The sequence below is a fragment of the Lepidochelys kempii genome, chromosome 25 (assembly GCF_965140285.1).
Source record: "Lepidochelys kempii isolate rLepKem1 chromosome 25, rLepKem1.hap1, whole genome shotgun sequence".
Taxonomy (NCBI): Eukaryota; Metazoa; Chordata; order Testudines; family Cheloniidae; genus Lepidochelys; species Lepidochelys kempii.
The window spans coordinates 15,556,683-15,568,301 of record NC_136404.1 but is presented as its reverse complement, the minus strand read 5'-3'; the positions used below and the strand labels follow the sequence as shown (position 1 = coordinate 15,568,301).

At 47.9% G+C, this 11,619-nt stretch overlaps 1 protein-coding gene across 1 annotated transcript; it reads right to left on the bottom strand.

The window, feature by feature from the left end:
- Nucleotides 1-2,557: 2,557 nt before the first annotated feature.
- LOC140903234 (uncharacterized) lies at nucleotides 2,558-11,546 on the bottom strand. The gene is made up of 2 exons (XM_073324196.2): nucleotides 3,983-11,546; nucleotides 2,558-3,393 (listed from the first exon to the last, which is right to left on the bottom strand). The coding sequence occupies exons 1-2, from the start codon at nucleotides 4,563-4,565 to the stop codon at nucleotides 2,873-2,875; spliced, it is 1,104 nt and encodes a 367-aa protein (XP_073180297.1). The 5' UTR covers nucleotides 4,566-11,546; the 3' UTR covers nucleotides 2,558-2,872.
- Between the last annotated feature and the right edge of the window lie 73 nt (nucleotides 11,547-11,619).

Sequence of the window (11,619 nt, the reverse complement as noted above, 5' to 3'; positions counted from 1 at the left end):
CGGCGTTTCCGCCCTCACTGAGATTTAAAGGGGCCGCTGCTAAAAAAGGGAAGTGGGCAGGGAGAGGAGAGAAGCGGCGTTAGAGTCTCAGGGTATGTCTACACTATGGAATAAGGTCGAATTTATAGAAGTCGGTTTTTTAGAAATCGGTTTTATATATTCGAGTGTGTGTGTCCCCACAGACAATGCTCTAAGTGCATTAAGTGCATTAACTCGGCGGAGCACTTCCACAGTACCGAGGCTAGAGTCGACTTCCGGAGCATTGCACTGTGGGTAGCTATCCCACAGTTCCCGCAGTCTCCGCTGCCCATTGGAATTCTGGGTTGAGATCCCAATGCCTGATGGGGCTAAAACATTGTCGCGGGTGGTTCTGGGTACATATCGTCAGGCCCCCGTTCCCTCCCTCCCTCTGTGAAAGCAAGGGCAGACAATCATTTTGCGCCTTTTTTCCTGAGTTACCTGTGCAGACGCCATACCACGGCAAGCATGGAGCCCGCTCAGGTAACCGTCACCCTATGTCTCCTGGGTGCTGGCAGACGTGGTATGGCTTTGCTGCACAGTAGCAGCAACCCATTGCCTTCTGGCAGCAGATGGTGCAATACGACTGGTAGTCATCCTTGTCGTGTCCGAGGTGCTCCTGGCCACGTCGGCTGGGAGCGCCTGGGCAGACATGGGCGCAGGGACTAAATTTGGAGTGACTTGACCAGGTCATTCTCTTTAGTCCTGCAGTCAGTCCTATTGAACCGTCTTATGGTGAGCGGGCAGGCGATACGGACTGCTAGCAGTCGTACTGTACCATCTTCTGCCAGGCAGGCAAGAGATGAGGATGGCTAGCAGTCGTACTGTACCATCTTCTGCCGAGCAGCCATGAGATGTGGATGGCATGCAGTCCTTCTGCACCGTCTGCTGCCAGCCAAAGATGTAAAAGATAGATGGAGTGGGTCAAAACAAGAAATAGACCAGATTTGTTTTGTACTCATTTGCCTCCTTCCCTGTCTAGGGGACTCATTCCTCTAGGTCACACTGCAGTCACTCACAGAGAAGGTGCAGCAAGGTAAATCTAGCCATGTATCAATCAGAGGCCAGGCTAACCTCCTTGTTCCAATAAGAACGATAACTTAGGTGCACCATTTCTTATTGGAACCCTCCGTGAAGTCCTGCCTGAAATACTCCTTGATGTACAGACACCCCCTTTGTTGATTTTAGCTCCCTGAAGCCAACCCTGTAAGCCGTGTCGTCAGTCGCCCCTCCCTCCATCAGAGCAACGGCAGACAATCGTTCCGCGCCTTTTTTCCGTGCGGACGCCATACCAAGGCAAGCATGGAGGCCGCTCAGCTCACTTTGGCAATTAGGAGCACATTAAACACCACACGCATTATCCAGCAGTATATGCAGCACCAGAACCTGGCAAAGCGATACCGGGCAAGGAGGCGACGTCAGCGCGGTCACGTGAGTGATCAGGACATGGACACAGATTTCTCTGAAAGCATGGGCCCTGCCAATGCATGCATCATGGTGCTAATGGGGCAGGTTCATGCTGTGGAACGCCGATTCTGGGCTCGGGAAACAAGCACAGACTGGTGGGACCGCATCGTGTTGCAGGTCTGGGACGATTCCCAGTGGCTGCGAAACTTTCGCATGCGTAAGGGCACTTTCATGGAACTTTGTGACTTGCTTTCCCCTGCCCTGAGGCGCATGAATACCAAGATAAGAGCAGCCCTCACAGTTGAGAAGCGAGTGGCGATAGCCCTGTGGAAGCTTGCAACGCCAGACAGCTACTGGTCAGTTGGGAATCAATTTGGAGTGGGCAAATCTACTGTGGGGGCTGCTGTGATGCAAGTAGCCCACGCAATCAAAGATCTGCTGATATCAAGGGTAGTGACCCTGGGAAATGTGCAGGTCATAGTGGATGGCTTTGCTGCAATGGGATTCCCCAACTGTGGTGGGGCTATAGACGGAACCCATATCCCTATCTTGGCACCGGAGCACCAAGCCACCGAGTACATAAACCGCAAGGGGTACTTTTCAATAGTGCTGCAAGCTCTGGTGGATCACAAGGGACGTTTCACCAACATCAACGTGGGATGGCCGGGAAAGGTGCATGATGCTCGCATCTTCAGGAACTCTGGTCTGTTTCAAAAGCTGCAGGAAGGGACTTCATTCCCAGACCAGAAAATAACTGTTGGGGATGTTGAAATGCCTATATGTATCCTTGGGGACCCAGCCTACCCCTTAATGCCATGGCTCATGAAGCCGTACACAGGCAGCCTGGACAGTAGTCAGGAGCTGTTCAACTACAGGCTGAGCAAGTGCAGAATGGTGGTAGAATGTGCATTTGGACGTTTAAAGGCGCGCTGGCGCAGTTTACTGACTCGCTTAGACCTCAGCGAAACCAATATTCCCACTGTTATTATTGCTTGCTGTGTGCTCCACAATATCTGTGAGAGTAAGGGGAAGACGTTTATGGCGGGGTGGGAGGTTGAGGCAAATCGCCTGGCTGCTGGTTACGCGCAGCCAGACACCAGGGCGGTTAGAAGAGCACAGGAGGGCGCGGTACGCATCAGAGAAGCTTTGAAAACCAGTTTCATGACTGGCCAGGCTATGGTGTGAAAGTTCTGTTTGTTTCTCCTTGATGAAACCCCCCGCCCCTTGGTTCACTCTACTTCCCTGTAAGCTAACCACCCGCCCCTCCTCCCTTCAATCACCGCTTGCAGAGGCAATAAAGTCATTGTTGCTTCACATTCATGCATTCTTTATTCATTCATCACACAAATAGGTGGATGTCTACCAAGGTAGCCCAGGAGGGGTGGTGGAGGAGGGAAGGAAAATGCCACACAGCACTTTAAGCACAGCACTTTAAAAGTTTACAACTTTAAAATTTATTGAATGACAGCCTTCTTTTTTTTGGGCAATCCTCTGTGGTGGAGTGGCTGGTTGGCCGGAGGCCCCCCCACCGCGTTCTTGGGCGTCTGGGTGTGGAGGCTATGGAACTTGGGGAGGAGGGCGGTTGGTTACAGAGGGGCAGCAGTGGCAGTCTGTGCTCCAGCTGCCTTTGCTGCAGCTCAACCATACACTGGAGCATACTGGTTTGGTCGTGCAGCAGCCTCAGCATTGAATCCTGCCTCCTCTCATCACGCTGCCGCCACATTTGAGCTTCAGCCCTGTCTTCAGCCCGCCACTTACTCTCTTCAGCCCGCCACCTCTCCTCCCGGTCATTTTGTGCTTTCCTGCACTCTGACTTTATTTGCCTCCACGCATTCATCTGTGCTCTGTCAGTGTGGGAGGACAGCATGAGCTCGGAGAACATTTCATCGCGAGTGTGTTTTTTTTTCTTTCTAAGCTTCACTAGCCTCTGGGAAGGAGAAGATCCTGTGATCATTGAAACACATGCAGCTGGTGGAGAAAAAAAAAGGGACAGCGGTATTTAAAAAGACACATTTTATAAAACAGTGGCTACACTCTTTCAGGGTAAAACCTTGCTGTTAACATTACATACATAGCACATGTGCTTTCGTTACAAGGTCGCATTTTGCCTCCTCCCACCGCGTGACTACCCCCTCAACCTTCCCCCCTCCCTGTGGCTAACAGCGGGGAACATTTCTGTTTAGCCACAGGCAAACAGCCCAGCAGGAATGGGCTCCTCTGAGTGTCCCCTGAAGAAAAGCACTCTATTTCAACCAGGTGACCATGAATTATATCTCACTCTCCTGAGGATAACACAGAGAGATAAAGAACGGATGTTGTTTGAATGCCAGCAAACATACACTGCAATGCTTTGTTCTACAATGATTCCCGAGTACGTGTTACTGGCCTGGAGTGGTAAAGTGTCCTACCATGAAGGACGCAATAAGGCTGCCCTCCCCAGAAACCTTTTGCAAAGGCTTTAGGACTACATCTAGGAGAACCGCAAATGCCAGGGCAAAGTAATCCTTTCACATGCTTGCTTTTAAACCATGTATAGTATTTTAAAAGATACACTTACCAGAGGTCCCTTCTCCGCCTGCTGGGTCCAGGAGGCAGCCTTGGGTGGGTTCGGGGGGTACTGGCTCCAGGTCTAGGGTGAGAAACAGTTCCTGGCTGTCGGGAAAACCGGTTTCTCTGCTTGCTTGCTGTGAGCTATCTACAACCTCCTCCTCATCATCATCTTCTTCGTCCCCAAAACCTGCTTCCGTATTGCCTCCATCTCCATTGAAGGAGTCAAACAATACGGCTGGGGTAGTGGTGGCTGAACCCCCTAAAATGGCATGCAGCTCCTCATAGAAGCGGCATGTTTGGGGCTCTGACCCAGAGCAGCTGTTCGCCTCTCTGGTTTTCTGGTAGGCTTGCCTCAGCTCCTTCAGTTTCACGCGGCACTGCTTTGGGTCCCTGTTATGGCCTCTGTCCTTCATGCCCTGGGAGATTTTGACAAAGGTTTTGGCATTTCGAAAACTGGAACGGAGTTCTGATAGCACGGATTCCTCTCCCCAAACAGCAATCAGATCCCGTACCTCCCGTTCGGTCCATGCTGGAGCTCTTTTGCGATTCTGGGACTCCATCATGGTCACCTGTGCTGATGAGCTCTGCATGGTCACCTGCAGCTTGCCACGCTGGCCAAACAGGAAATGAGATTCAAAAGTTCGCGGTTCTTTTCCTGTCTACCTGGCCAGTGCATCTGAGTTGAGAGTGCTGTCCAGAGCGGTCATAATGGAGCACTCTGGGATAGCTCCCGGAGGCCAATACCATCGAATTGTGTCCACAGTACCCCAAATTCGAGCCGGCAACGTCGATTTAAGCGCTAATCCACTTGTCAGGGGTGGAGTAAGGAAATCGATTTTAAGAGCCCTTTAAGTCTAAATAAAGGGCTTCATTGGGTGGACGGGTGCAGGTTTACATCGATTTAACGCTGCTAAATTCGACCTAAAGTCCTAGTGTAGACCAGGGCTTACTCATCCCTGCTGGCGCAGCACGTGGGGTGCCATCAGCTTCATGGCTCACCTGTCTATTTCTAGGGCACCTCCTTACCCCAGGCCAACCCTACGGTCTCACCTGGCTGGCCCCATCTCCTCTGCCCTATCCCCCTTCCCACACTTGGTTAGCAATGCTTGGGGCTGTTTTCTTAGCACCCCTGCCCCACTCCTCCTCCCAGTATTTATTATTATTAATACTAATCATAGAATATCAGGGTTGGAAGGGACCTCAGGAGGTCATCTAGTCCAACCCCCGATCACAACCAGCATTCAGCTACCTGTACCAGGGTATTTCTTGCAGCACACAGCACAGATACGAAAAAATAAGGGACTGTTGGCAACCCTACTTATTCCTCCACCCTACTCCAGGCACCCGCTTACCCCAGTCCCCTCTGGGCACCCACCTAGCCTAGCCCCAAGCTGAGCACAGCCCCCAGTTGGCATAGGCTACTTCCCAAGGTGGCTACCCTGGGCACCTACTCTGGGTAGATGCCCAGGGCCCTGTGGCATGCCCCATCCACATGCAGGTCCTCATCCAGCTCAACCTGCCACAACAGGTAACAACAGGTCTCCCAATCCCCCTAACTGCTTCCTGGTGCTCTGTCCCACCATCATACCTGCCTGGCTTCTGCCCCAGACGTAGATGCCCCACCAGCCACAATTCCATGCTGGGGATGTTTGACCCCTTGACCTCAATCCAAGCAAACACACTTGAGAGGTCTGCCATCTGTCCACTACCTGGAGGTAGGGGCTGTGCGCTGGCTCTTCATGCCCCACCTGCAATCCATCATGCCCGAGGTAGCTGCCACCTGCCAAGTATTCACCCACCTAGGCCAGCCCTAGGCCCCCACAGATCCTGGCCCAAACCTTATGGGGTTTTTGCTGGAAGTGGGTTTCAAAGTAGGCATTTCCCAAGTTTTAGGAGACGCCCCTAGACTGTAGGTCAGTCCTGGCTGTCGCCTTTCACCCACCCCAGAGATGGCTGCAATTCAATGGTGCCTGGGGATCCTGTGGCACAGAAGATACTTTAGATCAGACATGTGCCCATACCAGAAACAAATATTGGAACCACTCCCCATCAACTTGGGAAGGAGATGGGGAAATGTCCAATAACAGGAGACTGAGATCAGGAACCAATGCTTTTTGGGTGTTGTAAAACCTGAATGATAAAGTTAAGTGTGAGAACGAGGGCAAAAGTAGTGTGGAATTAGGTATTGGCTAAGCAGTTTCTACAAACCATTTACCCGGCCCATGCTTTGCATAAGTTCATAAGTTGGGTTAGGAGCTGATCAAAATTTTTCTGTTAAAAAGCATTTTTTAACAGAAAAATGCCTTACTGGCTAAATGGAAATTTTCATGGGAAAGCGTCCATTTCGGTCAAATTACAATTTTTGGAGGAAAAAATAGTTTAAAATGGAAAACTGTTCAGGTTTCAATTTGTTTGTTCAAAGAAAAGCTGAAAAAGTTTGAGAAACATAAAAACTGTTTCCCTCCATTTTCATCAACATTTCTCACAGAAAAAAAATCCCTGTTTGATTCTAGTTGTTTGGCTAGAATATAGATTTGAGTCCTTGTGAGCGTTATTAACCAAATTCATTTTAAGATAAAAAAGAAAAATTACAGAAGGCTATTTGATAGTTTCATTTTGAATGACAGTGGCTCAATAAAACCTGAGTGATCTAACATAGCACAACGGGACCAATTCTCAATTACTCCATTCCTGTACTTGGGGATATGAAGGGAAGAGCAACTGTTTCACCTGCGGTCTCCCCATGTTCTGAGTACCCTGAGGCCCTGCCTGCCCCCTTGGTGTAAGTTAGAGCAGCCTCAGGGCTGCTCTAATTTATGCTCTGCTTTTCATAGCTCCCTCTAGGCCCTGGGAAGCAGCAAATAGTCATAATCACAGTACACACTGGCTATGCTTACAATTTGCTCTCTATGCCAGGGGCTGGGAGCAAGGCTGTCAGGTGATTTTGAGTCCTTATGCTTACACACCAACCATATAGCTGCTTGGACAGGGGTGAGTTTTGGGAGGGTGACAAGGAGTGGATGGAATCCCAGGAAGATGAAGAGGCTGCAGAAATTGGAGCAAAAGCAGGTGATGAGGAGCAGATGGTTGAGGGGAATCCCCACTGAGAAAGGGCAAGAGGCTATTTGGGGGGCAGGCAAAAGAAATCCCCACCAGTGCAGGACTTACCAGAACAAGACATGAGGTCCAGGTGGAGGCAGAGAAGCTGCTGCATAGCTGAGTAGGCTATGAAGCAAAGCAGAAGGCTTAGGCAGGGTGCTAGTCCCAGGTACACAAGTAGCCACCTTTCAGAAGAAGGAGACCACTTGGCCATTTTCAGGTGGGAAGTATGTCTGATTAAATGGCTGGCCCCAGCTGAGACCCCTATGAAGAAGGATGCTCCGCTTCAGAGCTAGGAGCTTTGCTTTTTATCCTCTCCCCTGGGCTGAAGCAGAAATCTCAGGCGTCTGGCTTCTCTCCTTACTCTTCTTTTTTTCTTGTCTCCTAGTCCTTTCTTAGTCCAGATGGAGGGAGAGAGCAGGAAAGATGAGGCAATGCCTCTGTGCTTCCAAGATGAGGTGGCAAAGAAAACCTAAGGGAGGCAGCAAGGCTGAGATTTATATGGGTTTCAGAACTGCTGCCTCCTTGCTTCCCAGCAGTGGCACCATAAAACTGTCTGTCCTTTTTCCACTCATCTAGGGAGCAGAGACACAGATGTACATAAATTTGTCTCACACATGAGGTATGTCTTCAAGTCAGAGTTAACCTGGGTTCTTAGTCAGATGTTGCCCCTAAGCCCTCTCCAATCCACACACAACACCCTCTCACCTGAATTTGGTGGTGCTCTGAACCCAGGCTAGCTGGGGACATGGATTAGAACTTGGGTGCTGCTTTCACTCAGATTGGTCCTCACCCACTTTTAGTTTGGATGAGGCCAGATCACTCAAGTACAGATAGTCCTCCAATGCCTTCCCACAATTCCCTCCAGGTGCCCAGAACAGACAAGAGTGTCCCCTGCAATTCACTGGGGAAGAATCACAAAGCATCTCAGTTTACTGCTGCAGCAGCACAGAGAACTATGGGACATGCCCCCAGAAGTCAGATAGGGCTTTCACTAGTCTAGACCCAACTGCCAAACCCCTGAGTTAAGTGCAGTGAAGACATGCCCAAGATCAGATTTCCTAATAGAACTGTTCCTCCAATACCATCGCTGGGTCATTTCTCTCTTGCTCACAGAATTTGGAGAGCCTCCAGCCCGCTATGCTTTGTGAGATGATTCACACAAGTGTTAGGCCAAGGTGCTGCCGACAAATGCTGGCTCAGCTCTTAGCACGGGTTGATTCAGTTTCTGTTGCTGGGCACAGTTGCACTTCAAACAGATTTAATGGTTTATTAAACAAAACCTGTGCAACCATTTAAAACGTTCCCCTGCCATGTTGCAATTCCAAACAGCTGAAGTGCAGGAGAACTGAAAAGCAAACCCGGTCTAGAAATTCAACACATCCAGTCAAGCTTGAACATTCAAGCTGCACGAAATACAAGATGAAAAGCATAAATAAAGAAGAGTTAAGATATTCTCCATTATCCTGCCCCTTGTTGCAGTCAGTTACACCAATGCAACATGAGCGTACAATGCTTTCAAGTCAGACTCCTAGGATTTTACTCTTTGCTTTGGTTTAAATGAGCAAATGTAAAATCCTTCCATTCAGATCGCTGGCCACAATGCAGTTTTTTGCTTTAAGCTTTGCGGTTCCTCTTCTGCCAGTGCCTGCCTTGCTGCTGAGGTGGCATTTGTGACACTAACACAACAGGAGCACAGTGCCACTGCAAAATCTGCTTTCCCTCCCCATTTAACAGTGATTGGACAATTTAAACACAAGCTGTTTAACATCCAGAGACCATGCTTTAGCACTGAGAATCAGTGTAAATGAATCCACTATAGAAACTAATTTACCAGCCCCAAGAACAGCCAGAAATTGCAGAGGAACCTGCTTCACATGGTCACTCCAGTTTTTCCTTTTGCAAAACTGGGGGCTCAACAGAAGGTGCGGAGGGGGCTACAATCACCATTCTTCTCTGGAGAGGGCAGAAATCGGGGTTAACCTCTCAATGCATTATCTATTCAACTAGGAGAGTCTCTGTTCACTCTGCATCTATCCTACCATTTAAAATCCCAGTTTAACTTTTTTCTGCTTGCCTCACCCATTTAAAAAAAAAGAAAAAAGCTAACTCTACCCCAGAATTATCAACGCTCGACTAAGTGCCAGGCCTGGAGTTAGCAGAAGCTAGTGGACTCTTGATTCAGAGCCTAGGAGTATCAGAGGTGAACAGTTGAGGCTGGAGAACAAGAAGCAGTGGTTGGGTGTAAGAAGCAGAAAGGCTGAGTGTTCAAACAAAGCAAAGACAATCCAGAATTTAGCTTCTTTTTTTTTTCTTTTCTTTTTTTTTTTTTAAAGAGTTATGGTCAAGTTATGGTCAAGTGACATTTAAAGATGGGATCAGAGGGCAGTGCTAGCATCCAAATTAAATACAGACACACACAAGGGCTTAGTTTGAGTTCCTTGAACTGTCTCCTCCCTACGTAAGTGTCACACAGTTTGTTATATTTGTACTGAGATTACAAGCATAACTCTCATACAGCAGGTAGCAGCAGAGATGGGAAATGCTGCGAGTGGAATTTTCCAGCATTAATAGAACTATATTGTGTTCAGAAGCTTGCACCTAATTCATCCAGTCTCTACAATTCTGACCCATAGCCTTCCCCGGATGTACCAGTTGTCTCTGCGGTAAAAATGGTGACAACGCTAAAAGCAAGTTGGAACTAGACATGCACAGACAAGGGACCAAGCCCCGGCTTTGCAATCTACACAATCAGCAGACAAAAGATGGAAAGTCGAAGGATATCACATAGCAACAGAGCAGCGCTGGTGCTGGAAGGTTAGTTCTGTGTTTTAACACTAAGATTTACAGGCCAAATAAAGTGTTTACAGGACTTAGCAGAGGCACTGGAAATTCAGGTTGGAGGGAGCTCCTCAGAACAGGAGGCTGCATGGAAGAAAGAAAAAGCAAGTTGGGGCTGTTTAGTTACTTGCAAAGAGGTAGGTAGAAGCCAAGTTATGCAGGGGTTTGAAGGTAAGAACAAGGAGCTTAAATTTGACACAGAGGTTCAGGGGAAGCCAATGAATGGGTTTGGAGAGGATCTGGGCATAGTGGGAGTGGCTGATGTAGGAGTAGATCTGTGGTATATTTTGGACGTGTTGATGAAGTGTCACGCAAGCCTACAAGTTCAAACGAGTTTAGTTTGCACTCTGAACCAAATATGAACCCAGCTCTGTGAAGGTGATAACACAGTTCATTAGCTCCCTAAGACCTGCCCCTGAAGCACTTTCTTGAATAAAGCAGCTAGCTCACATAGCAATTTGCAACCAATTGGAGTTTAATCCTCTATCACTGCTCAAACCAGCACAAAGCTGATTCCAGAGGAATTATGCAGTGAAGGATTTTTTCATAGATCAGATCCTTGATATGGGGAGGTAACACTCCCTGGACTTGTATGAGGACATATGGGAAAATATATATATTGCCACTGCTTTTATATATATTTTATATATAACTGAATGCCAAATCTTAGAGGAGTTAGTCCCACCCTCTTCTTTGAGATGGATATATTCTTCTGTTAGACATTTATGTACTTTGACCTCACCTCTTAAATTGAGAGCTTGAATATGTTTACATGCTACATTTAGGGTTTAAGATTACTTTGCAGCCTGATAATCTTGAAACTTAACCCATCTTTAATTCTAGACTAAAGCAGATCACTGATTTAATGTGCTAGTGCTCCGTAATGCATCAATTCCTGCTTATAGTCATGCACATGTAAGAGACAGAAGAGGGTTTTGGAGACTCATAATGGTACATTGAGTCTTTCAACTGTAGATTACCAGTTCAACTCGAGATCAGTCTGGTGTGGACCTAAAGCTTATGACAGGTTTCAGAGTAGCAGCCGTGTTAGTCTGTATTCGCAAAAAGAAAAGGAGGACTTGTGGCACCTTAGAGACTAATCAATTTATTTGAGCATGAGCTTTCGTGAGCTACAGCTCACTTCATCGGATTGTTAAACCCTGGATTTGTGCTGGAAATGGCCCACCTTGATTATCACACACATTGTAAGGAGAGTGATCACTTTAGATAAGCTATTACCAGCAGGAGAGTGGGGTGGAGAGAGAAAACCTTTTGAAGTGATAAACACCCATTTTTTCATGGTCTGTGTGTATAAAACATCCTCACTGCATTTTCCACTTTATGCATCCGATGAAGTGAGCTGTAGCTCACGAAAGCTTATGCTCAAATAAACTGGTTAGTCTCTAAGGTGCCACAAGTACTCCTTTTCTTAAAGCTACTGAGGTTCTTCAGTAGCCTATGAAATTAATTGAATGGTCTCAGTCCAGATCCTACATCAATCCAATCATATCACTTGCATTAAGGGCTAAAAGGGCATGAAGAGCGCATTATGCTTTCACTTCTAGGCAGTACCTAAAGATCCTGGTTGAGGCACAGGGCAAAAAGTGTGGGTAAGGGTGCACTGACGCTCTACCCACAAGGATTTCTTTTCCAGGGCTGTCAATATGGCAACTTTCATGAGAACCCAATTCACATGGAAAAATT